The 27,753-nt window shown below is 45.4% G+C and overlaps 2 protein-coding genes and 1 non-coding gene across 3 annotated transcripts; 2 read left to right on the top strand and 1 right to left on the bottom strand.

Moving 5' to 3' along the window:
- Nucleotides 1-705: 705 nt before the first annotated feature.
- On the top strand, nucleotides 706-4,145 carry LOC127300019 (calcium uniporter protein 6, mitochondrial). Its single transcript, XM_051330084.1, has 2 exons — nucleotides 706-1,161; nucleotides 3,440-4,145. Exons 1-2 carry the CDS (start codon nucleotides 826-828, stop codon nucleotides 3,896-3,898), a joined length of 795 nt encoding a protein of 264 aa, XP_051186044.1. The 5' UTR covers nucleotides 706-825; the 3' UTR covers nucleotides 3,899-4,145.
- On the top strand, nucleotides 2,696-2,777 carry TRNAS-UGA (transfer RNA serine (anticodon UGA)). The gene has a single exon. It is a non-coding gene; the product is annotated as a tRNA-Ser (tRNA).
- Nucleotides 4,146-4,235: 90 nt separating the features above from the next.
- LOC127300018 (probable galacturonosyltransferase 7) lies at nucleotides 4,236-9,475 on the bottom strand. Its single transcript, XM_051330083.2, has 9 exons — nucleotides 9,101-9,475; nucleotides 8,974-9,014; nucleotides 8,816-8,875; nucleotides 7,994-8,120; nucleotides 7,843-7,895; nucleotides 6,728-7,023; nucleotides 5,811-6,168; nucleotides 5,185-5,736; nucleotides 4,236-5,067 (listed from the first exon to the last, which is right to left on the bottom strand). The coding sequence occupies exons 1-9, from the start codon at nucleotides 9,249-9,251 to the stop codon at nucleotides 4,798-4,800; spliced, it is 1,908 nt and encodes a 635-aa protein (XP_051186043.1). The 5' UTR covers nucleotides 9,252-9,475; the 3' UTR covers nucleotides 4,236-4,797.
- Nucleotides 9,476-27,753: the final 18,278 nt, after the last annotated feature.

The raw sequence follows: 27,753 nt of genomic DNA, 5'->3' as shown, positions 1-27,753 counted from the left end.
ACCCGTACCCATCACTTTCATTCTTACCCATCACCCGTACCCATACCCGTTAATGGGTACAAGTTTTTCCCATACCCGTCACCCGGCAGGGTAAATGGGTACCCACGGGTAAAAATACCCGCGCTTACAAGACATCAAATTGATCTAAAAATACGACAAGACGTGAAGCACTTGTAAATAGAGGTGTAAATCTCACTAACCTAGCAGCAATTTTAAGACCAAAACGCGTGAGGTTCAGCCTAGCAACATGAAGGCATGATTAGGGAAAAAGTTGAGTAGTTTAGAATATTCAGATGACCCACTTGTTAAATTTAGATGGGTACATGGGTACGTGGGTATGGGTTCTATGATCCCATACCCATACCCACTCTACCCGATGGGTATGATATGTTTCTCATCTACAAACCCATGGGTAATATTTTATCCCATACCCGTACTCCTATTGGGTTTTTACCCGATGGGTACGCGGGTCATGGGTACCCATTGCCAACCCTAGGCATACCAACAATTCGAGAAAAATGTGCGCAAAAAGAACGGAACAAAAAACAAAAAAGGCGAGGAGCAGAGCTGGCCATGGCGCCCAGATCTTCCGAACACGCCACGCACATTCCTCTCCAGCTTTCCTTGGTCGATTCTTGCCCCTGCCGTGAAGTCACCACATCGCAAAGACAAAATTAGAAGAAAAATGGAGAAGGAAAAAGGTCGAGCAAGAACCCGACATGTAGAAGAAGCTTCAAAGATCGGGGGAGGTCATCACGGCATCCACAGTTCAACTCCACTTCCACACGCCGGCCTCGACCCGCCACCACCTGCAAGTCCTCCACCATGTGGCGCGCGGCAGCCTCCCGCCTCCGCTCGCATTCTCCGTTCGGTTCACCCCACGCGCCCTGCCGCCTCTTCTCGCCACCGCCGGTGCGGGTGGAGCCGCCGGTCACGGCGACGGAGGCGCGTCGCCTGGTGCGGCTCGTGGGCGTCGAGGCCTTGAAGCGGCGGCTGCGGGACAGGGCCGGCGAGGCGATCGGGTACGGGGAGCTCCTCGACGCGTGCGTGGAGGCCGGGGCGGCGCGGACGCACGGCGAGGCCGAGGGGCTCGCGCGGGCCATGGACGACGCCGGCGTCCTGCTGCTCTTCAGGGACAAGGCCTACCTCCACCCCGAGAAGGTCACGCTTGCTTCCTTTCAAAATCCTATATGCCCTTGTTTACATTGTCTTCATACTGTCAAAGGCTCAAATTCTCCATTTTTGAATTTTTTAAAGAAGAACCATAATTGGACATTCCTCTGCATTTAAGATTTTTCACCGGGGGCATGGATTAAGTCTTTTTTATAATGGGTGATTTATTATTTAAAAGTTTTTAAAAAGATTTTTGACCGGAGGCATGGAGTAGCTTACAAGTAGATTTTTTTTACAAGCTCTACCATTTCATTTCAGTAGGGGAAAAACTGTACAGATGAACTGTCTAAGAGTGGTACACACTCACACACCAAGGCTATATCTCGCAGGCCAACTCAAAGGAGTTTAAATCCTCACATATAAGCGCTAGAAACAATAGATTTATCCTCGAAAACGCGCCTATTACGCTCTTTCCATATGCTCCACGCCTCCACGCGACATACACCGCAGCTGTCGCCTGAACCTTGGTCGCCTTGTCCCTGTTCAGTTTTCAGTTCCTGCTCCACCAAGCAAGGATGGAGGTTGCAGAACTGCCGATAGGTAGCAGCAGCCAAAGGGTGATCACTTCAAAATGATTAGCAAACATACCTCGCGAAAGGGCAGAGGATGGAGAGGTGAGGGCATAGGTCTTGCGCAGGCATGCCACGTCAATGCAAACGATCATCAATCCAAAGTATGTCTGCAACAACAGCCAATAATGGAACTTGATTTTTGGCTCAGCTTTAACCTTCCAGACTTGGCTAAGGTGAGGAAGAGGGAGTCTAGATTTGAACTGAAACTCGTAAGCCGATCTTGCCGAGTAAGCAGCCGTCCTCAGTGAGTGACCAGCTGATGGAATCAGGAGCATTAGGGAGCTTAACACTCTGCCATAATATGAAGAATTGGTCCATCTCCTCAACATACAATGTTCTCTCTAAGCCTTTTTATCCACCTGCTTCCATCAAGTGCCACTTTTACTAGTAGATTCTGATTACGGAAAATGCTTTTCTGTCATTGCAGCTGGCTTTTATATTCAAACGGAAAATGTTTATATATAGGTTAGGGGTGACGCATTCTTTTTGCAAATGTGTATTGTTGGTGGGCAAAGATTTCTGTTATATTCAAGATTGCAAAAGAATACCAGATGATGTTTACTTGTATGGGTAAGTGTGCTCAACTGCGCTGCAAACCCAATTCCAAGCATTTCCTAAATCTGAATCGAAAGGATCCTATCTTTATAGCCAAAATCATCATCTGCTTGTAAATTCATTGTGCCACGATTTCTCCTTTTACTAGATCGTGATTTGGCCTGTCGTCATCATTAAAGTCATCATCCAAATATCCATATTTCCGCTTCCTCTTTAACAACAATAAACAAAAAAAATACCTATTTTGAGATTTGTCATACCGAGAAAAATATGGCTGAACGTATTTTACCCGCTCGTTTTCTAAATTGTGTAGTTGAAGTCTTCATCTACACCGTCAGAACAAATTACAGTGCAAATTATTACTACTATATTTAAGTGAAATCTAACACTCAATAGTCGATATGTCCGAGTGGTTAAGGAGACAGACTTGAAATCTGTTGGGCTACGCCCGCGCAGGTTCGATCCCTGCTGTCGACGTAATTTTTTGACATGCGCGGTGTTTTCAGCAACCTATCGTTGTGGCAAACTGCCAATACATCCAAGTCGCTTTTTCTCGAAAAAAGTGAGCGGTAACAGCAGTTAGCTAAAGCACCATAAAATCAAGAAATAGTTTGGAATTCATCGTAATTGATAACACCCGAATGTTATCTTTCCTGTCTCTTTGACACTAAGAAGCTTCAGTCTTCACGTTCCCTGGTCACTGGTCAGAACAAAAGACCATAGGATCCTGTAATAATCATGAAAAGTGTATTATTGTATTCCTTTTTTTAGAGAAACTCGTGGAGTATTCCTTTTTAGGTGACATTCACACCACTTACAACATCTAAGCATCAACCGACATGACTTTATTACTTACTTTTTCTAGTTGTGGGCTATAAATCCACAAACTGTTAAGTATATCTACAAGACTGCACCATGAGTTTGAGCCTATTTCTGTTGCTCTCAACTGTGGAGAAGCGACATCTTAATTTGGAGGATTTTCAGGTGAACAGCTGCGTATAGTGTTCTCGCTCTGACAAATTTGCCAAGAGTTGAAGATTTTCCTTAAATTATTAGTGTACAGGATGCACAAAAGTGCTGGCTTCTGTTAACTGGAATCAGGGGAAACTTGTACTTATTGATCCTTCACCATTATGTAGGTTGTGGATCTGGTCAGAAAAGCTGTACCACTCGCGCTGGAGGTAGAGAATGACCCGAGGAAAGAAGAGTTCAAGCAGCTTCAGGAAAGGAAGGACGACATCGACAAGCTAGCGCACAAGCAAGTCCGGCGCATCCTCTGGTCCGGCTTAGGGTTCCTCATGACCCAGGTCGGTCTCTTCTTCCGCCTCACGTTCTGGGAGCTCTCCTGGGACGTGATGGAGCCCATCGCCTTCTTCACGACTGCATCCGGGCTGCTCGTCAGCTACACCTATTTCCTTGTAACCTCGAGGGACCCGACGTATCAGGACTTCATGGAGAGGCTGTTCTTGTCGAGGAGGAAAAAGCTTTGCGCCAAGCAGAAGTTTGACATGAACAGGTACCTGGAGCTTCAGAAGCATTGTAAGTGTCCTCTGGAAGGTCCTAAGCTTCACAACTTCTATGGATTGTACAGTAAGTAAATGGATGCAACATTTACAGTTGTAAATGGATGCAACATTTACCTTTCTCTTACAGAAGAAATCATATTACCAGCTTCCAAAGTGTTATTTACAATAGGCACTAGTCACCTGGCAGTTTAACCTTAGAGCCATTATCATTATGCAATTATAATCGTTCTGTACTTTTGGAGGTTACAACTGATATAGCTGTATGTGTCCTTATCTGTATCTGATTTTATTTATTATATATGTATGACTGTTATTTCAACCACAGCAGTACAACCTTTCCGAGGAACAACCATGTGACATCGTAAATTTTCTTTACAGAATAGAATGAGAGTTGCACAGCATAAAAAAATATCTCAAAACGCCACATAAAACACTACTCTGCCAAACAAACATCCATTTATTATGTCATAAATGGAGATCAACATCCCACAATAACAACAGTCGTCCTTGAGGCGAAGAATGACAACTAAACCGCTGCAGGCTGAGGCATTTGTTCTCTGTACATGCCGTGCCGCACTCAACATTGGCATGCCTCAGTGTAGCTCTTGCACATTGGGCAAAAAGAATAGCACAGAAGAAGTTATACAAAAAAATGATCAGCAAAGAACTGCACTTTTGCAGTTCCATGCTCTCATTTGACTCTATAATAAACAGGTTTCATGCTGATGTGCTGCTGACTTCCTAGCTGTAAAACTGGCAGTGTTTTGGCCCAGAAGCATTTCATCTTATTTTTCTTTCTGGGTTGACGCAATGCCACCTTGGTCCTTTGAGGTGTACTAGGTTCATCATAAATGCTGCATCCAGTTTCTCCTAAAAAATATCTCTTTGCTGAATAAGTTCAGGGTGTTTGCTGCTTCCGATTCCCACCAATGCCGACTATGCAGTGTGTGCTACATCTCATTTCACTGCTGCTAATGTATATTGCATTCTGCCATGAACCTCTCCCCATTAGTCATATACTTTCTCCAGTAGCTCTTGTAATCGTGTATTCCCAAATCAAGCCAAGGTTTCATGACACCATTGTAGTGTAGAGTAGCCGCCTTTTCTATATCAATACGGCTAATTCCATAGTCATACCCAAGACCTGATTGAACCCAAGAATCTTTCAGAGGATATATCAGATCTTGAAAGGCAAGTAAACCTCTAGGGAGTGCCTTAAGTCTATGTGATACGGAAATGTCCTGTTGACATTACAAAAGAGAAGATAATGCATCAGATAAGTTAAGTTTTCAAAAAATAATTATGACAAAGGGTATCATATGAAAAGGATAGTTCTTTCGATAGGAGTATGAACTGACCTTTTGAAGCAATTGACCATGTAAACTTGTAATGCCAAGGTCCCTCCATTTTTCCAATTCAATTACATTCAGACCAGAGAACCACACACATGAATCGGTGTTGAAATTAGGTTCCTCTATATAAGCTCTCAACTGACCTAATCTGACTCCACAGAACTGCACAGCACCTATCACTTTATCTCCCATATTGAGGTTCCAAAGAGATGACAAGTCTTTCTGGACAACCAAGTCATCATCTAGAACAACAACTCTATTCAAGTTAGGAAGAAGATCAGGCAACAGGAAATGTGAATGGCCAAAAACAGATATATACTCAGTTTTCATCTGCCTCTGGAAAGGTTGAGAATGATTACTAAACGTGACACGGAATTCCTCTGTAGGCCATAACTGTTGACTCTCAATAGATTCAACATTCTTTGAGAGCTTGTTGTGATTTTCAATGTTTATCACATGAACAATAGCCTCTAAATATGAATTTCTGTCAAACCAATGCTTCATCGCGTAAAAGTTCTGCGTGTCGGTGAATAGATGAAAAATAACGCTGCCAGAATCCTGAAACATGTCATACGACATTAGCATTGAGAAGTATTTTTAGAAAAAAAAATTATTAGGAAATGAAATTATACCTTTGAGTTCATGGCTGTTGAATTGATAGTAGTAGAAGCTGCAAGTACATTCCTGGAGAACATTACATAGTGAAAAAAGGCAGGGTCTTCAAGTGTCTTCTCATTTAACAGTTCTCTGCGAAGAGATGCTGATTTGAAATACTCTACTGTCAATCTCATGCTTAAGCAATGGTGAGTTTTTGGCATAGTCTGAACCCCAAGATGATAGAGAAATGCACTCTGTCTTGTATGGAAATAAGCTTCATCTTCAGTTATATCGAGTAGTTGCCTAAGTTTCCGTTCAACATTGGAGCAGCCTACTTCGCAAGACTTGGCTCTTTCAATTATGTGCTCCATTTTCTCTAGCTTCTTCGTGAAACTGAAAACAGCAAGTAGCCATTATCTTCAGAAATAATCAATATAAGTGTAAACAAAAGTAAAGTCGTACATGCCATCATTTTCCTATGCTGTATAGTCCATTGCTTGAAACAGATATTTTAAATGACACAATAATAAAGACATGACCACACTACCTCTCAAATCAGTTAACTATTTTAAATGATGTATATACAACAAGAAAACAATTTTTTCCAATAAAGGGCACTTTATTACTTAAAAGGTTTAAGCATTACACCCGGCCTCTGCATTACACACCAAGAAAACATATAATCCCCATTTATATAGGCATTCAGTAAAACTAACAGCTTAATGCCCTCCATACAAATTCCAGATGGCCATATACATGTGTCGGATATAGGTCATATTTCTGTGGGTACCAGTCTGACTAGCCATAGGGTCAGCAAATAATTACTACTACAATATATCGCAGAACAAAAATTGACTTGAAATTCCCAATACTCATATTAGTCATTTATGTAGTGTAATCTGTATTAGAATCAATTAAACAGATAATATATTAACGCTAAGATAAGACTCACAATGGTGGAAGGTCAGCATCTGCAATGGTGTCACTGAGCATGCGTTCATGCTCTTGGATATTTTGCTTCAACTCACGTGTATATCTTTCCTGGTGCTTCAGTTTTGCAATACTAGGATAATGGGCTCTTGCCATAAAAAGTTGATCTTTAAGCCTCTTCACAATAGCATCTTTCATCTCTTCTTTATGCTCAACAGACCAGAGGCAGTAACTTCCATATTCAAGTTCACAGGACTTGGGGTTCTCCTCTTGTACTACTTCCTGACCTTGATTCTCCTTCCCATCAACAGTAGTACCCTATCAGAAAATAAATCAGTGTCCTATTGTATAAACTAGAACATATCCATGGATCTAATGGTACAAAAATACTGGTCATTTTAAGCGCATAATTCCACTATCTTCTGAAAATTCATATCTCAAAAGACATGCTTGTATAACTTCAGAAAGCCTTTTATGGTACCAGATTATTGCATTGTTCGCCTGATTTGCTGCTCGATAACAATGGCTACTGCATTTGTGAAGACATCTAAAGCAAACCAATCAAACCGAGAGTCAATTGTACAAGATCCAGATCTCTACAGTACATATGAATTTCTTCAGTAATTCTTTTTATTATGGATAAACATTACTAAAGTTTCGTTTAAATAATATATCTTACAAAGGAGAAAAATAGAAATCATCCACCAGATTCCAGAGGTAAACACTTGTGCATTGCACTGTGCAGACTAGGATAAACACATGTATATATTGCCACCTAACTGAAACACTCGCAGTAGCAAAAATATCCATCAGGAAAACCAGGCCACAAGGATACAGTAATTATTAGATATCAAGAGTTACCCAGACATAGTACACCATTAGTATTATTAATGTGACACTGATATGGAAGAATTTGTCTACACATACATATGACATTCACCATTCAACTTGCTGAAAACCTGGCCACTGTAAAACCCAGTTGGTAAAGGCCTCTTAACAATAGCTGTACAAGCACTTTGAGCTGAATTCAGCACTCACATCTCATGTGTGGCATATTTTCTCCCAGTATTTGTTGAAATGTAAAATGCAGACAACCTAGACAAATCGACAGGTGACAAAAAATAAACTGTCTCTTACCATTGATCTCCTCGACAAGTCCTTCAGTTCATATCTTCTCTGCGTATGAGGTCCTGAAACACCATTTTATACAGTAAGAAGGATGATGGAAGCGTGTAGGAAACCAAATCAAAGTAGTGGCGCACATTGTCTGATCCGACATTTTCTTTACCTCTGTTTTTTGAGAAATCGCCCTTGATCTCTGCTTTTGATTTGGCAGAAAGATTCCTGGACTTTGATCTGCTAGATCTCTCGCCGGAAACGCCGCTCGACCCTGAAGTTATCATTTTGGAAACATCCTGCTTACACAAGACAAAGGAGATCGGTCAAATGAACTTTTTCTTTGATATGTTAGTGCAGGAGTTTCTTAAAGTCTTAGTAATTAGAACAAGCAAAAGAACGCTAATTTGGCTGAAGGGAGACCAAACAGATGACTCATGACCATGCGTTAGAACTCCACACAGTGCAAAATCTATGGCATCGTTTGTTGCGGTACAACATATTCAGCGCAACACCGTCAGTGCAAAATCTATGTCAGGCATCACCCTGAACACCACATGCACCTATAATCCCACAATAAAGAGGAGGCAGGCAAGAGGAAACACGCAGCAACTGACCGGCCTGTCCTCATGAAGCGGGTAGGTGGCGAAGCCGTCAGCGAGCAGCACACGTTCACGTTCACGGAAACACGCACGCACGCACACGCGCATTGCATGATTGAACTCCCTAATTAGGAACGTAAATTTTTTTTTTGGAAGAATCACCCCAAATTTGGGGCGTGAAATTCGGAAAATCGAAACCACATTACGCAAAGAGAAACTTTTTTTGCGGGTAAAGGAAAATGCATTAAAATTCCAGTCTTACAGACAGACCCAGAAACAAAGCAAAATCGAGCAAAGAGAATTAATGCGATCAAAGTTGCCATCTTTTGTTTCCCTTGCCAATTCAGCACGGACGCGTAAATTGAGGACATTGCGAGCGCAGCAGTAGTTACCTTGAGCAGCTTGTGCTTCATGCCCCCGTCCAGATGCTTGTGCTTCCCGAGACCCAGCTCCTGAACGCAACACAAGACAGACAATCCGTCATCAGAAGATTCAACCGGCCGGCGGACAAAGAAAGCTAAAGAAAGAAACCCGGCGCGGAGAATCTCACGGTGCTGATGACTACGGCGGCGCGCTCCTCCGATCCGTATCCTGCAGCACACACGCACTCACAGAATCAGCACAGATCCGCGGAGACGACTCAGGCAGGCAAGGCAATTGCGACAGCGGCGACTTACCGGTGCGGTGGAGGCCGAGGAGGAAGGCGAGGGGCAGGAGGACGGAGCAGAGCACGAGCGCCGGCACGGCGGCCGCCATGCCGCTGCAGCGGCGCTTGGCCGCCGCCACCGCCGGAGACGGCGACAGCGGCGCCGGGTGGTGGCCCTTCATGTGGGCGTACGTACCTCGTCGCTCTCTGCTCGGCGTGCCGCTGCGGCGTGATTAGTTTATACGCCGCTGCATTAAGCTATGCGGTGGAGGAGGAGACGGAGGCGGTTTTCTTGGAGAGTGGTACGCGTAACTGATTGGCCAGCGAAGTGGGCACTGGACTGGAGTGTGGTGGAGTCTAGTGCAGAGTGTGGACTGTGGAGTGAGCAGCCGACCACCTCCCTCTGTTTCTCCCTCGATCTCCTAGTCCTTTCTCTCTCACTCCATCTTTTTTGCTTTAGCTTTGGGCGCGTCCCTCTCTAATCCTGGTGGGTCACTCGCTGTTCAGTGGATTCATTGGAGTCCTTTTTTACAGAGAAAAACAATTGTAAGCTGTTCTAACAAAAGCATGTGAACATGGGATGGAGCTGTTTCTTTCGACGGCACAATCATTAGTCAAAGACGTACGCAGTAAATTACGCTTCACGTGATCTTTGTCTTTTACCTTTTGTAGCCAGACAACAATCTTCAGTTTCTTTATTATCTCTTACTCCATTCTGCTCACATCGTCAATTCCTCCTATCTGGCCACAAAATGGTTTCCCTAATTAGCATCCCAAACGTAAATCCTCCCCAAGCCACCTACTTTTACCCACGCCAGGAGCCTACTACAACTGTTCAACATATGAGGAGTGGGCCAAGTTTAGGGCGTCGGTTGATGCGCCCAGGAACAGTAGGTGTCCAAACTGAACGGCAGCAGCAGATCCCATGGATCGCCATTCTCCCGTTCCTAGCTCGCAGCTTCAGCGTCAAGCTAATCGGATGGCTGACAGGGAGAATCGATCGGTCGGTCGATCGAATCGCCACTTTGCAATTGAGTTTCTCCTTTTAGGGAGCGCGCGTACAAGCTAGGCGGCGATCCTGGTCGCTTTCTGCCCAGATCTCCCTCTGTTTCTGCTCCTCCACTCCGCATGTGATCCCCAGATGTCCCGATTTCCTCTTTCGTTTGTTTTCTCGTCCGTTCATGGTGGATGAGAAATGAAGCTCGGAAAGGTTTGGGGAGTACAGTGCAGGGGGCTCGCTAGCGAGCACGCCGGGACGGATCCGACCGTAGGTTAGATGGATTTGAATTAATTGCTTCATCAAACCACCATCGCCGTGGACCGCACCGGCACCGGCGCCGGAGTGAAGTGAGCCCCCACGGCCACCACAGCCATGGCGTGCGTGGGTGGCGGCAGAGATCGCAGTGCCTGTCGTCCTACGTACGTACGTACGAATTCACCCGCGCACTACGAATTTACTGCTCTACCGTTGCTTGCTGCTACGGTCCATTTTATCGCCCGCTTTCCGCATCCGTCCTCTCTTCTTTTCTTTTGGCAAAGTCCGCGTCTGTCCTCGCCATCACCTTCCTCATCTGCTTTTTTCCCTCCACCAAATCTCCATCGCTTCATTTCCTTCTCTCATCCCCTATGGATGAGGAAATTACACATAACACCATATTGGGGCACGTTTTGCACATAACCATAACCATGTCTTATTTTTCACAGAATTGTAATTGTTGCACAAAAGAGCACGACGCTCGACGGTAGATGATCGAGGTGCACCTCGAGGGCCTCGACAACAACGATGTCGACTACGAGGCCTAGGAGGCGTACCAACTGCTGCCACCGCTGCCCGTGAAGGACGAGTACGTGCCAACGAAAGAGGAGTGGTCGGGGTACACCTTCCCCGCGCCGCGCCAGAGACGCCTTGACTGTTCGCTACCCGTGGGGCAGACACCTACATGCATGCCTAGTCGAGGACCCACCGGAGGACGACGATGCGGACTACGAGCCCATGGAAGAGGAAATCGAGCTGACGAAGGAAGATGTCGTCGCGCACGACATGGCCATCTCCAAGGTTGAGGAGCGCACCTTGTGGATTGGCCTCGAGGCAGCCATCCAAGCGTCGCCACCATCGTCGTCGCCTGCGCCGGAAAACCTACCTCCCCCTCGACCATTTTGCCCCTGGACCAGGCGGGGGTCTGTTCCACTGTTCGAGAGGAGGGAGGCAACGACGATGGTCACAGACTGAGATGGTTGCGGCGGGGTCGAACAGTAGGAAGATTTATGCGGCAGATCCTGGTCGGGGTCCACTCGGGAGTACACGTATGTAATGTCCACTGGTCTTATGGGACTAATTATGTATGAAATAAGGTAAAGATCCTACTTAGGGTTTTGTGCAATAATTACAAATAAAATATGGTGTTTTGTGCAAAAACAAGTCACAGTTGTGGTTCCATGCAAAACATGCCCCAACATATGGGGCGCGTTTGGTAGCCTGGGCGCCCCTTGGCTCGCTGATACGTCTCAAACGTATCCATAATTTCTTATGTTCCATGCTACTTTTATGATGATACTCACATGTTTTATACACATTATATGTCATTATTATGCATTTTCCGGCACTAACCTATTGACGAGATGCCGAAGAGCCAGTTGCTATTTTCTGCTGTTTTTGGTTTCAGAAATCCTAGTAAGGAAATATTCTCGGAATTGGACGAAATCAACGCCCAGAGGCTTATTTTTCCACGAAGCTTCCAGAAGACCGAGGGAGAAACGAAGTGGGGCCACGGGGCGCCGCCACACTAGGGCGGCGCGGCCTAGAGGGGGCCCGCGTGGCCCTAGTGTGTGGGGCCCCCGTGACTCCTCCGACTCCGCCCTTCCGCCTACTTAAAGCCTTCGTCGCGAAACCCTCTGTACCGAGAGCCACGATACGAAAAACCTTCCAGAGACGCAGCCGCCGCCAATCCCATCTCGGGGGATTCAGGAGATCGCCTCCGGCACCCTGCCGGAGAGGGGAATCATCTCCCGGAGGGCTCTTCATCGCCATGATCGCCTCCGGATCGATGTGTGAGTAGTTCACCCCTGGACTATGGGTCCATAGCAGTAGCTAGATGGTTGTCTTCTCCTCATTGTGCTATCATGTTAGATCTTGTGAGCTGCCTATCATGATCAAGATCATCTATTTGTAATGCTACATGTTGTGTTTGTTGGGATCCGATGAATATTGAATACTATGTCAAGTTGATTATCAATCTATCATATATGTTGTTTATGTTCTTGCATGCTCTCCGTTGCTAGTAGAGGCTCTGGCCAAGTTGATACTTGTAACTCCAAGAGGGAGTATTTATGCTCGATAGTGAGTTCATGCCTCCATTGAATCTGGGACAGTGACAGAAAGTTCTAAGGTTGTGGATGTGTTGTTGCCACTAGGGATAAAACATCGATGCTTTGTCTAAGGATATTTGTGTTGATTACATTACGCACCATACTTAATGCAATTGTCTGTTGTTTACAACTTAATACCGGAAGGGGTTCGGATGATAACCTGAAAGTGGACTATTTAGGCATAGATGCATGCTGGATAGCGGTCTATGTACTTTGTCGTAATGCCCTGATTAAATCTCATAGTACTCATCATGATATATGTATGTGCATTGTTATGCCTTCTTTGTTTGTCAATTGCCCAACTGTAATTCGTTCACCCAACATGCTATTTATCTTATGGGAGAGACACCGCTAGTGAACTGTGGACCCCGGTCCATTCTTTACATCTGAAATACAATCTACTGCAATAATTGTTCTTTACTGTTCTTCGCAAACAAACATCATCTTCCACACTATACGGTTAATCCTTTGTTACAGCAAGCCGGTGAGATTGACAACCTCACTGTTACGTTGGGCCAAAGTACTTTGATTGTGTTGTGCAGATTCTACGTTGGCGCCGGAATCCCTGGTGTTGCGCCGTACTACACTTCGCCGCCATCAACCTTCAACGTGCTTCTTGGCTCCTACTGGTTCGATAAACCTTGGTTTCTTACTGAGGGAAACTTGCTTCTATACGCATCATACCTTCCACTTGGGGTTCCCAACGGACGTGTGCTTTACGCGTATCAAGCTAAATTTTTGGCGCCGTTGCCGGGGAGATCAAGACACGCTGCAAGGGGAGTCTCCACTTCCAATCTCTTTACTTTGTTTTTGTCTTGCTTTACTTTACTTTATTTACTATCTTGTTTGCGTTCTCCATATTAAAAACACAAAAAAAAATTAGTTACTTGCATTTACTTTGTTTAGTTTGCTTTATTTACTACTGTTAAAATGAATACTCCTGAAAATACTAAGTTGTGTGACTTCACAAACACTAATAATAATGATTTCTTATGCACACCTATTGCTCCACCTGCTACTACAGCAGAATTCTTTGAAATTAAACCTGCTTTACTAAATCTTGTCATGAGAGAGCAATTTTCTGGTGTTAGTTCTGATGATGCTGCTGCCCATCTTAATAATTTTGTTGAACTTTGTGAAATGCAAAAGTATAAGGATGTAGATGGTGATATTATAAAATTGAAATTGTTTTCTTTCTCCTTAAGAGGAAGAGCTAAAGATTGGTTGCTATCTTTGCCTAAGAATAGTATTGATTCATGGACTAAATGTAAGGATGCTTTTATTGGTAGATATTATCCTCCCGCTAAAATTATATCTTTGACAAGTAGCATAATGAATTTTAAGCAATTGGATAATGAACATGTTGCTCAAGCATGGGAGAGAATGAAATCTTTGGTAAAGAACTGCCCAACCCATGGACTAACTACTTGGATGATCATCCAAACCTTCTATGCAGGATTAAATTTTTCTTCGCGGAACCTATTGGATTCAGCTGCTGGAGGTACCTTTATGTCCATTACTTTGGGGGCGGCAACCAAGCTTCTTGATAATATGATGATAAATTACTCTGAATGGCACACGGAAAGAGCTCCACAAGGTAAGAAGGTAAATTCTGTCGAAGAAACCCCCTCCTTGAGTGATAAGATTGATGAGATTATGTCTATGCTCGTGAATGGTAGATCTAATGTTGATCCAAATAATGTTCCTTTAGCTTCATTGGTTGCTCAAGAAGAGAATGTTGATGTGAATTTCATTAAAAGTAATAATTTCAACAACAATGCTTATAGGAATAAATCTGGTAACAACTATAGGCCATATCCCGCTAGTGGTAATGATTATGGTAATTCTTATGGTAGATATGAGGAAAAGATGCTAGAAATTGAAAGATCCACTAAGAGCTTTATGCAATCACAATATGAGCAAAATCAATTGTTTACTAAAACTGTGAATGAACAATCTACCTTGTTGAAAAATATAGGAAATCAACTTGAAAATTTGAATATGGAGATTTCGGGTTTGCACACTAAGAGTTCAAATGCTGGAAACCGAATCTCATACATGTCTGCGTCACAATCCTCCTTAATTAATAAAATGGCTGCTAAACCTGAGGATATTGATAATAAGATTGTTACTACAGCAAATGCCATCCAAGTTAGAATTAATGAGAATATAAGATTGATGGCTGAATTGCATGCTAGGTGGGAAAGAGAAGAAAATGAAAAACTTGCTAAAGAGAATAATGTAGCTAAAGTTTGGACTATTACCACCACTAGTAATGATAATGATTCACATGTTGTTAAACCTCCTACTATCAATGGTAAAATAATTGGTGTTGGCAATGTTTCTACTCCTAGTGCAAAGCGTGCAAAACTGCCCGAAACTGCTGAAACTGCTTGTGATAAAACTGCTGAATTTTTTTCCAACATTGGGGACAATGATCCCATTGCTGTAGATCATAATGGTTTAGATTTTGATGATTGTCACATCTCTGAAGTTATAAAGTTCTTACAAAAACTTGCTAAAAGTACCAATGCTAGTGCTATAAATTTGGCCTTTACAAAACATATTACAAATGCTCTCATAAAAGCTAGAGAAGATAAACTAAAACTTGAAACTTCTATTCCTAGGAAGTTAGAAGATGGTTGGGAGTCCATCATTAAGATGAGGGTCAATGATTTTGATTGTAATGCTTTATGTGATCTTGGTGCAAGTATTTCTGTTATGCCTAAGAAAATCTATGATATGCTTGACTTGACACCATTGAAAAATTGTTATTTGGATGTTAATCTTGCTGATAATGCTATAAAGAAACCTTTGGGGAGGATTGATAATGTTCGTATTATGGTTAACAATAACCTTGTCCCCGTTGATTTTGTTGTCTTGGATATTGAATGCAATGCATCTTGTCCCATTATATTGGGAAGACCTTTTCTTCGAACTGTTGGTGCTACCATTGATATGAAGGAAGGTAATATTAAATATCAATTTCCTCTCAAGAAAGGTATGGAACACTTCCCTAGAAAGAAAATGAAGTTACCTTATGATTCTATTATTAGAACAAATTATGATGTCGATGCTTCATCTCTTGATAATACTTGATTCACACTTTCTGCGCATAACTGAAAGGCGTTAAAGAAAAGCGCTTATGGGAGACAACCCATTATTTTACTATAGCACTTTTGTTTTATATTTGAGTCTTGGAAGTTGTTACTACTGTAGCAACATCTCCTTATCTTTATTTTATTGCATTGTTGTGCCAAGTAAAGTCTTTGATAGTAAAGTCAATACTAGATTTGGATTACTGCGCAGAAACAGATTTCTTGCTGTCACGAATTTGGGCAGAGTTCTCTGTAGGTAACTCAGAAAAATCTGCTAATTTACGTGCGTGATCCTCAGATATGTACGCAACTTTCATTCAATTTGAGTATTTTCATCTGAGCAAGTTAAGTGCCCCTGGAAAATTCATCTTTACGGACTGTTCTGTTTTGACAGATTCTGCCTTTTATTTCGCATTGCCTGTTTTGCTATGTTTGATGGATTTCTTTGTTCCATTAACTTTCAGTAGCTTTGTGCAATGTCCAGAAGTGTTAAGAATGATTATGTCACATCTGAATATATGAATTATGCACTAACCCTCTAATGAGTTTGTTTTGAGTTTGGTGTGGAGGAAGTTTTCAAGGGTCAAGAGAGGAGGATGATACAATATGATCAAGAAGAGTGAAAAGTCTAAATTAGGTGCACGCCTAAATTAGAAAGTCCCCTGGACTATAAATATGTATCTAGGGTTTATGAAATAAACAACAACCAACGTTCACCACAAATCAATCTAGGCGCATCGCCAACTCCTTCGTCTCGAGGGTTCCTTCCGGGTAAGCATCATGCTGCCTAGATCGCATCTTCCGATCTAGGCAGTACAAGTTTATTCGTCGTTCATGCGTTGCTCGTACTGAAGCCTTTTTGATGGCGAGCAACGTAGTTATCTTAGATGTGTTAGGGTTAGCATTGTTCTTCGTATCATATGCTGTCATAGTGCAACCCTTAGACATCTAGCCGCCCTTACACCTATCTTAGGTGTAGGGGCGGCACCCCGCTTGATCATTGTTTAGTAGATCCGATCCGTTACGGTTGCTCCTTGTTCTTCAAGGATTAGTTTAATATCTGCAATAGTTAGGCCTTACAAAGGGTTGGAGGATCCAGCGGCGTGTAGGGTGTAGTTTGCTAGCCCTAGACAGGATGTTCCGGGGATCAACCTCGTGTTGGTTTTTAGGCCTTGTCTAGGAACGGCTTACGATCACCGTGCGCGGCCGCGAGGCCCAATCGTGAGTAGGACGTTCCGATTATGCGGTGAAAACCCTAAATCGTCGTAGATCATTTTAGCTTTATCTTGATCAAGCAGGACCACCATATATTCGTACACCTCGTGCGAATCATGGGTGGATCGGCTCTTTGAGCCGATTCACAGGATAACCTGAGAGCCGATCGAGGCTCGTATTTAATGTTTACGTGTATGCCATGCAGGAAACTAAGCGAGGCATCTTCATCACCTTCCTGACCAGGTATAGGTCAGGTGGCACGCCCTTGCACCAGCATCGGACGTGCGTGCCGGAGTCTTTGCGGGCCGTCGCTCGGAGGGACCAGGGCCAGCCGCAGCCCTAAGTTGCTCCCGGCTCTCCTGTGTTGCCCGTCGTTGCTCGCCGGTGGGTTTCTGACCGCAACACATTCTGGCACGCCCGGTGGGACAATCTTCGACATCAACCACATCGCCATCTACATCTGAGATGGCGGACGGTACCCCAGTCACGTACGAGGATCTGACCGACGAGCTCAAGAAGAAGTATGACGAGGTCAAAGCTATCCTCGAGGCCGACCTCATCGGCTCTTTTCATAGAACCCGTTCACATGGCATCAGGTGGAAAGGGTTCTCGCCTGATGGTGCGCTCGATGGAATAGACCTGTCTGCCCCGTCAGAAGAACGCACCAGGTCCCTGCGTCAGGAGATTAACTACATGGTGGCTCACTCGCTGCACCGCCACTCTGAGAACCTGGTGAACACTTTGGAGCGTGTCGCTCTTCGGGTGATCCAGGAGATCATGAGGCACCAGTACTCTCCGTCAGGACCAGCTCTCGGGACATACCAAGGAGAGATGCCACTCCAGTCCCGTCCACCGCTGCCATTTGCGTTGGCAGCACCAGAAGTGCCGAATTCACCGGCATTCGTCGTCTACAAGATCGGTGGTGACCCTAGTGACTGCCAGTTCTTGCATGAGGCGCCTAAGGAGATCCCTCACGGGTACATGTGCACATACGTGCCAGACTGCGGTAACTGGGCACTCACAAACCAGGCCGCGACAGCAGGGACTTCTGGGAAAGCAGGAGGAACTTCAGCAACAGATCTTGAGAAGCAGACGTGGCTAGCTAAGTACGCCACTCCAACAAACCTCCAGAGCGCAGCTCCTGCAGTTGGCTCAGAGCTGGAGAAGCAAGCATGGCTGGCTAAGTATGCCACTCCGTCGAATCTTCAGAGTTCGACTCCTGCAGCCAGCACCGTGGATCAAATCAGTACGATCCTGAGGGACCAGTTCGGCATGGTGCCGAAAAGGAGGACAATCGGCTATTCCAAGCCGTACCCCGACGAGTACGAATTGGTCCCGCTACCACCCAAATATCGGCTCCCTGATTTCTCCAAATTTAGTGGATCAGATGGTTCCAGCTCCATCGAGCATGTGAGCCGATATTTGGCACAGCTAGGAACGGCCTCAGCGTCGGATCCACTACGCGTGAGGTTCTTCGCACAGTCCCTCACGGGATCGGCTTTCGGGTGGTACACTTCGTTGCCACCAGACTCGATCCGGACTTGGAAGCAGTTGGAAGAACAGTTCCACATGCAGTACCACTCAGAGGCTTCCGAGTCTGGCCTTGCCGATCTGGCACAGATACGTCAGAAGCGTGGAGAAACTGTGGCAGAATACGTCCAGCGCTTCAGAAATCTGAGGAACCGATGTTATTCGGCTCGTGTGACTGAAAAAGAAGCAGTCGAGTTGGCAGTGGTGGGCCTTGCATCACAAATCAAGGATATGGCCTCCCAAGCAGACAACCCTTCACTAGCGCACATGGTTCAGAAACTGTCAGCATATGAACAGCGCCATCCGGACTTGTACCAGGACAAATTCAAGCGTGCGGTAGTCCTGGTTGAGGCAGATGAAGACGAAGGCTCTGCGGGAGATCAAGAGGTAGCAGTGGCTGAATGGACTCGGGGGGCAACCCCCGTGTCCTGCAAATGGGTAAAGCCACCAGGTCCGCCCAGAGGGTTCGCTTTTGACGTGACTAAAACTGAGCAAATCTTCGACCTCCTACTCAAGGAGAAGCAGTTGAAGTTACCCGAAGGCCTCAAAATCCCCACGGTACAGGAGCTGAACGGAAAGCCATACTGCAAATGGCATAACTCGTTCTCCCATGCCACCAACGACTGCAGGGTGTGACGTCAGCAGATCCAAATGGCGATAGAACAAGGACGTCTGATTTTCAACCAGTACGCCATGAAGGTCGACACCCACCCCTTCCCCGCCGTTAACATGGTGGAGTGCACTTACCCTGAAGGTTGCCAGCCAGGATCCTCGTTCAGCATCAACATGGTAGGACCTGGACACCACTCTGGCAAGGATGGAGACGAGGGCAGCTGCTCTCGTAGCAAGGACACAGAGGAGGCCGCTCCACGCGATCGGCTCCGTCACGATGGCAAGCGTTACGTCACAGAGGGAGAAGTGAAGAACATAAGATATCAGCGACCTCTCTCTGATCACCTCCTCAATAAGTATGTGAGTCAATATAGCCAACGCCGACGATCCAGCGACGATGATGATAGAGACCATCTGGTCAGGGACGCCAGGAGACATCGTCGGCATGATCGCGATGAGGAGGAGTACGAGCGCCGTGCTAATGGAGAATCGAGGGAGCAAGACGACGAGGATAGGCACTGGGACTGCCCCTTCTTCAGACATTGCTGGGATTCAGGAATGAGCCGATTGCCTACAATCGGCAACTGCCCAGAATGTAGACAGAAGAGGAAGGATGCAGCTAACGTGTTCGTGTTCAAACGTCTAGGGCCTCTCCCGCCTCGAAGCAAACACGCTGAGTCCCCTCGGATGGAAGATCTCGAGGATTTGGAAGACGAGGGAGAAGAAGAAGAAGACAGGTACCACCGGCCAAGGTGGTGCCCTGATGGACTCAGCCGTTCCCAAAAGCGTAGGGTTCAGCGATTGCGCGGCTTGGAGGAAGCCGAAAGGTTATACCTGCACACGCTAAGGAAGGCGCGGCCTGATCTGGCCGCGAAAATTCAGCGAACCCTGGATGACGAGGGTCGACCACAAAAAATGGAGTGGCGCCCCAAGCAAAAGAAAGCCGATGATGAGACATCGGCTGGCACAAACATGGTGCTCGTCCTTCCGACGGAGTTTAGTGCTCCAGGATTACACGAGGCACCCAATTTTGACGACTGCGAGCACATCAACGTGACACAGGATGGGGTTAGGTTGGTCTTATCCACCGGCCTGACTGTGTAGCAAGAACCAACCGATGAGCAAACGTGGCGAGGCCGATCCTTGGGATCGGCCCCAAAGATCTATGAAGGAACATTACAAAACCTTCATTTGAGCGATTCAATATGGAGGCCGATTCCAGCAATCGGCCAAAATTATCCTCACCACATGTTCTGCTTGTGTTCAACATCGATCTACTGGGCAGCGGTTTACGTCGGCTGATGAGTTAGGGAAAATCAATATTGGTCCTACCGGAGCCGACGTGCAAATACAGTGCTTTGGCTAAACTACAGAGCCGATATCTGCAGTTACCTGATAGATTTGGCTCGGGGGGCATCTAATCAGATGAACATGTGCAGATGAACATGTATAGGTGAACATGTGTGCAGTGAAATATTGGGGGCCGATAGAAAAAATTGGCCAGTAAAAAAAAAAAAATTTAACAGCCGATGCAAGGATATCGACTTTAGAGCTAAGAAACAAAGCCGATGCACAGCCATCGACTCTAGTTCAAGACGCGGATCTACACCAAGTCCAGTTCAGCTGTGAGGCCTTCTACGTCCTCGAGGGAGTGAACAAGGAGAACTTCCTCAGCTGCAATGAGCCGATGATTGGTGCCTGAGCCTTCTTGTCAAGGGCTTCCAACCCTTTGCGCCAGTTCAGCAGTACTAGCGGAAACATCAGTTTTGGCACAAGGCGGCCCTTTGCTCATTAAGCCGTTGGTACTTCATCTGCAATATCGACTTTCAAAGGAAGAAGGGTGATCGGCTCTGGTGCGTCTACCGTCGACCTGGCTAAGTTGGCCACTGTCTCAGCTACGCTCGTAGGCGGGAATAGGACCTCTGCATGACGGCTGTCTCAATTTGCCTGAGTTCAGGGCCCTTGGACTGGACTGTGCATCCTCGCCACTGTTCTCACTTTAACTAAGGCTCGGGGGGCAGCCGATTTGGTAGACACTCTGTTTTTGGGAGCCGATTGGAGTTGCATCGGTTGACCCTGCATCATAACCTTCTCCGAAAGCGGTAAGAAGACTGCTAGAACTACGGAGAGGAGCCGGAAAGGGAAGCTGTCGTCATTTACGAGGTTTGGACCGTCCTGTTGCTACAAGAAAATGAAGGAGACTGGATTCTCAAAACAGCCGAGGAACAGCCATCGGCTATAGGATTGCGAAATATCAGGTATCAAATTACAATCTAAATTTGAGAAGTACTTGACTGACGGTCTAATCGATATCTGAGTCTGGCTTCATCCGATACGTTGCTATCGGTCTTGGTGTGGCGAGCGGAAGGCTTGAAATTGGATCAATTGAAAGACAAATTGGAAGAACAATTCTTATTGATTCAAAGGAGCGGCATTACAGGAAAGAGCCGATGGCTCTCAAAAGGGGGATCTGATGCCTAGTGCACGGCTACTACTAAGTCCTACTCTACTAGTCGTCGCTGTCCTCATCGCCGCCGTTGTAGCTGCCGTCGGCGCTGCTCCCAGGGAGTTCCTCGTCGCTGCTGCCCCAGCCCTCGGCCGGAGCTTCTTCTTCCTCGTCATCATCATCATCCTCGCTGTCCGCCCAAGAGCGGAAGCGCTTTTTCGGCGGATATCCGACGGAGGAGGATTCATCCTCTTCCCCTTCCTCCTCGTCATCATCATCGTCCTCGCTGTCCGCCCAAGCGCGGAATCGCTTTGCCGGCGGATGCTTAGCGGGGGAGGAGGAATCATCCTCCTCCTTTTCCTCTTCTTCCTCTACTTCTTCTTCTTCCTCCTTCCCGTCGGAGGAGGTGGGTTTCACCCAGGGATGAAGGTCGTCTTCGCTTTCGCTTATCAGCTCCCCTTCGATGAGGAACTTGAGGTCGTCTTCCCCATCGGTCAGAGGCAGGTCGCCATCTGACCCGACGAATGCTTCGGGTGGACCGTCTGGCACATGGTCGAAGTTCCACTCCGGCTCGCTCGAGGAGAAAGACTGGAGGGAGAGGCCGGAGGAGACGGAGGAAGAGGAAGACATTGCTACAGGGGAAGAGGGTTTCGGTGCCGATAGCTAGAACAGAGGAAAGGGGATGAAGAGGGCTTATCAATCGGCATAGTTAAATAAGGAGGAGCCTAGTGGAGATTTAATGCCATTGCAGTTTCCGAGGAAGTGATGCTAAAGCTATCAAATTTTGCAGAGAAGTTGAGAAGACAAGGCATCATGATGAAGGATACTGCGACGGTTCTGCTCTGCCACGACATTACCCGACAAAGAAAAAGCAGAGTGATTTTGGAATTATCAATTCCAAAACCAGGGGGGCATGTGTTATCACCAGATTTTGGCCAAATCAGGAGATGGGCCGTAAGGGAGATGGGCTTGGAAGATTACACGTGGAAGATCTCTGAAGCGGCCTTGCACGAAGAGTTTGGGCTAGATTGCCCGTGTATCTGTAATATAGTAGATCGCATCTTAGATTAAAAGATAGAGTTTAACCCGTGCACGGTTAGGTGCACGCCTAAATTAGAAAGTCCCCTGGACTATAAATATGTATCTAGGGTTTATGAAATAAACAACAACCAACGTTCACCACAAATCAATCTAGGCGCATCGCCAACTCCTTCGTCTCGAGGGTTCCTTCCGGGTAAGCATCATGCTGCCTAGATCGCATCTTGCGATCTAGGCAGTATAAGTTTATTCGTCGTTCATGCGTTGCTCGTACTGAAGCCTTTTTGATGGCGAGCAACGTAGTTATCTTAGATGTGTTAGGGTTAGCATTGTTCTTCGTATCATATGCTGTCATAGTGCAACCCTTAGACATCTAGCCGCCCTTACACCTATCTTAGGTGTAGGGGCGGCACCCCGCTTGATCATTGTTTAGTAGATCCGATCCGTTACGGTTGCTCCTTGTTCTTCAAGGATTAGTTTAATATCTGCAATAGTTAGGCCTTACAAAGGGTTGGAGGATCCAGCGGCGTGTAGGGTGTAGTTTGCTAGCCCTAGACAGGATGTTCCGGGGATCAACCTCGTGTTGGTTTTTAGGCCTTGTCTAGGAACGGCTTACGATCACCGTGCGCGGCCGCGAGGCCCAATCGTGAGTAGGACGTTCCGATTATGCGGTGAAAACCCTAAATCGTCGTAGATCGTTTTAGCTTTATCTTGATCAAGCAGGACCACCATATATTCGTACACCTCGTGCGAATCATGGGTGGATCGGCTCTTTGAGCCGATTCACAGGATAACCCGAGAGCCGATCGAGGCTCGTATTTAATGTTTACGTGTATGCCATGCAGGAAACTAAGCGAGGCATCTTCATCACCTTCCTGACTAGGTATAGGTCAGGTGGCACGCCCTTGCACCAGCATCGGACGTGCGTGCCGGAGTCTTTGCGGGCCGTCGCTCGGAGGGACCAGGGCCAGCCGCAGCCCTAAGTTGCTCCCGGCTCTCCTGTGTTGGCCGTCGTTGCTCGCCGGTGGGTTTCTGACCGCAACACCTCTAGTGAAACTATATTTTTATTCAGTCACATCTTATGCGCTTTACTTGGAGCGTCTGTTTGTTTTTATTTTTGTTTTGTTTGAATAAAATCGGATCCTAGCATTCTTTGTGTGGGAGAGAGACACGCTCCGCTGTTGCATATGAACACATGTGTTCTTAGCTTTATTCCTAATGTTCATTGCGAAGGTTGAACTACTTCGTTCATTGATATATGGTTGGAAACGGAAAATGCCGCATGTGGTAAATGGTATAATGTTTTGAATAATATGATACTTGGCAATTGTTGTGCTCATATAGATCATGTTTAAGCTCTTGCATCATGTACTTTGCACCTATTAATGAAGAACTACATAGAGCTTGTTAAAATTTGGTTTGCATGATTGGTCTCTCCAAGTCTAGATATTTTCTGGTTGAGGTGTTTGAACAACAAGGAGACGATGTAAAGTCTTATAATGCTTACAATATGTTCATATGTGAGTCTTGCTGCACCATTTTATACTTGAGTTTGCTTAAAACAACCTTGCTAGCCTAGCCTTGTATTGAGAGGGATTCTTCTCGTGCATCCAAATCCTTGAGCCAAAAACTATGCCATTTGTGTCCACCATACCTACCTACCACATGGTATTTCTCTGCCATTCCAAAGTACATTACTTGAGTGCTACCTTTAAACTTCTATTCTTTGCCTTTACAATATATAGCTCATGGGAAAATAGCCTTAAAAATTATTGTGGTGAAGAATATGTACTTATGTGTCTTATTTCTTAATAAGTTGCTTGTTGAGCGGTAACCATGTTTCTGGGGACGCCATCAACTTTTACCTTTGTTGAATATCATGTGAGTTGCTATGCATGTTCGTCTTGTCTGAAGTAAGGGCGATTTTCATGATCAAATGGTTTGAGTATGCATATTGTTAGAGAAGAACATTGGGCCGCTAACTAAAGCCATGAATCATGGTGGAAGTTTCAGTTTGGACACAAATCCTCAATCTCTTATGAGAATATTATCTGTTGTTGAATGCTTAAGCATTAAAGAGGAGTCCATTTATCTGTTGTCTATGTTGTTCCGGTATGGATGTGTAAGTTGAGAATAATCAAAAGCGAGAAATCCAATGCGAACTTTCTCCTTAGACCTCTGTACAGGCGGCATAGAGGTACCCCTTTGTGACACTTGGTTGAAACATATGCTATGCAATGATAATCCGTGTTAATCCAAACTAATTAGGATAAGGTGCGGGCACTATTAGTATTCTATGCATGAGGCTTGCAACTTATAGGATGTCTTATACATAACACATATGATTTATTACTACCGTTGACAAAATTGTTTCTATGTTTTCAAAATGAAAAGCTCTAGCACAAAAATAGTAATCCATGCTTCCCTCTTCGAAGGGCCATTCTTCTACTTTATTGTTGAGTCAGTTTACCTACTTCTTTCTATCTTAGAAGCAAACACCTGTGCAAACTATGTGCATTGATTCTTACATGTTTACCTATTGCACTTGTTATATTACTTTGTGTTGACAATTATCCATGAGATATACATGTTGAAGTTGAAAGCAACCGCTGAAACTTATATCTTCCTCTGTGTTGTTTCAAAGCTTTCTACTAAGAATTTATTGCTTATGAGTTAACTATTATGCAAGTCTTATTGATGCTTGTCTTGAAAGTATTATTCATGAAAAGTCTTCGCTATATGATTCAGTTGTTTACTCATTGTCTTCATCATTGCTTCGAATCGCTGCATTCATCTCATATGCTTTACAATAGTATTGATCAAGATTATGATAGCATGTCACTTCAGAAATTATCCTTGTTATCGTTTACCTACTCGAGGGCGAGTAGGAACTAAGCTTGGGGATGCTTGATACGTCTCAAACGTATCCATAATTTCTTATGTTCCATGCTACTTTTATGATGATACTCACATGTTTTATACACATTATATGTCATTATTAGGCATTTTCCGGCACTAACCTATTGACGAGATGCCGAAGAGCCAGTTGCTGTTTTCTGCTGTTTTTGGTTTCAGAAATCCTAGTAAGGAAATATTCTCGGAATTGGACGAAATCAACGCCCAGAGGCTTATTTTTCCACGAAGCTTCCAGAAGACCGAGGGAGAAACGAAGTGGGGCCACGGGGCGCCGCCACACTAGGGCGGCGCGGCCTAGAGGGGGCCCGTGCGGCCCTAGCGTGTGGGGCCCCCGTGACTCCTCCGACTCCGCCCTTCCGCCTACTTAAAGCCTTCGTCGCGAAACCCTCTGTACCGAGAGCCACGATACGGAAAACCTTCCAGAGACGCAGCCTCCACCAATCCCATCTCGGGGGATTCAGGAGATCGCCTCCGGCACCCTGCCGGAGAGGGGAATCATCTCCCGGAGGGCTCTTCATCGCCATGATCGCCTCCGGATCGATGTGTGAGTAGTTCACCCCTTGACTATGGGTCCATAGCAGTAACTAGATGGTTGTCTTCTCCTCATTGTGCTACCATGTTAGATCTTGTGAGCTGCCTATCATGATCAAGATCATCTATTTGTAATGCTACATGTTGTGTTTGTTGGGATCCGATGAATATTGAATACTATGTCAAGTTGATTATCAATCTATCATATATGTTGTTTATGTTCTTGCATGCTCTCCGTTGCTAGTAGAGGCTCTGGCCAAGTTGATACTTGTAACTCCAAGAGGGAGTATTTATGCTCGATAGTGGGTTCATGCCTCCATTGAATCTGGGACGATGTGTGAGAAAGTTCTAAGGTTGTGGATGTGCTGTTGCCACTAGGGATAAAACATCGATGCTTTGTCTAAGGATATTTGTGTTGATTACATTACGCACCATACTTAATGCAATTGTCTGTTGTTTACAACTTAATACCGGAAGGGGTTCGGATGATAACCTGAAAGTGGACTATTTAGGCATAGATGCATGCTGGATAGCGGTCTATATACTTTGTCGTAATGCCCTAATTAAATCTCATAGTACTCATCATGATATATGTATGTGCATTGTTATGCCTTCTTTATTTGTCAATTGCCCAACTGTAATTCGTTCACCCAACATGCTATTTATCTTATGGGAGACACCGCTAGTGAACTGTGGACCCCGGTCCAATCTTTACATCTGAAATACAATCTACTGCAATAATTGTTCTTTACTGTTCTTCGCAAACAAACATCATCTTCCACACTATACGGTTAATCCTTTGTTACAGCAAGCCGGTGAGATTGACAACCTCACTGTTACGTTGGGGCAAAGTACTTTGATTGTGTTGTGCAGGTTCCACGTTGGCGCCGGAATCCCTGGTGTTGCGCCGCACTACACTTCGCCGCCATCAACCTTCAACGTGCTTCTTGGCTCCTACTGGTTCGATAAATCTTGGTTTCTTACTGAGGGAAACTTGCTTCTATACGCATCATACCTTTCACTTGGGGTTCCCAACGGACGTGTGCTTTACGCGTATCACTCGCATCGGCCCATTAATTTTCAGCCCGCTTGGTTGCATGGGCTCACTCGCGTTCTTGCATCGCACGGATCTTATAGCACCCCTGGGACATGCCTTGGAGGAACGCCCAGTTCGGGCATTCCTAGCGGGCATGTCACGTTCTCGCCACTTCTTGACTCGACGGATGCAACGTGGTGCACGTGCTCTTGGTTAGGCTCACTCTCCCTTACACTACTTCACGCACTCTCTCTTCAAATCAACACAAACATACCCCGAATCAAAATAAGTTGTACACGAAAAAGATGCGTGTCGATGATATGCACAATCGGTTTCGAGTTTCGTCAGTTGTAAATCGTCAGTTTCGTGTATGAAGTTTTAAACGAATTTTGCCAAATTCGTCACACACGCTCAACCTTTTGAAATTTTCTTTGAGGGGTAGGTTCACATCACCATTTCGCATGACTTTCATTTTGACAGGTTTTTATTTCGGTGTACATACATGGATAGATAAATGACTCTCTAGTATACTGTAATGTGTACGTATGTGTGAGTACAGTTTGGAGTACTCTTGGTCAACTTCTCGCTTGCCATCTTTATGGACGGCGACGTGGTGGTGATGTGTGAGAAGTGAGAGGTGATAATCCATGGTGGTGGCGGCTTGGTGGTGTTCGTCTTTGTGGTCGGCGACGTGATGATGCTTGTGACCGGCGTGACCGACAGTGTCATGGTGGTATTCAGCTTCGTCGGCGACGACATGGTTTATGCTTGTGACGAGCGTGGACGACGGTGTCATGGTGGTGTTTGTCTTCGTGGTCGGTGATGTGGTGATGCTTGTGACTGGCGTGACCGGCGGTGTCCTGGTGGTCTTCGTCTTTGTGGTCGACGACATGGTG

Source organism: Lolium perenne, chromosome 5, assembly GCF_019359855.2.
Source record: "Lolium perenne isolate Kyuss_39 chromosome 5, Kyuss_2.0, whole genome shotgun sequence".
Taxonomy (NCBI): Eukaryota; Viridiplantae; Streptophyta; class Magnoliopsida; order Poales; family Poaceae; genus Lolium; species Lolium perenne.
Note: the sequence above shows the minus strand (reverse complement) of the source record. Positions and strands in the feature narration are given on the sequence as shown.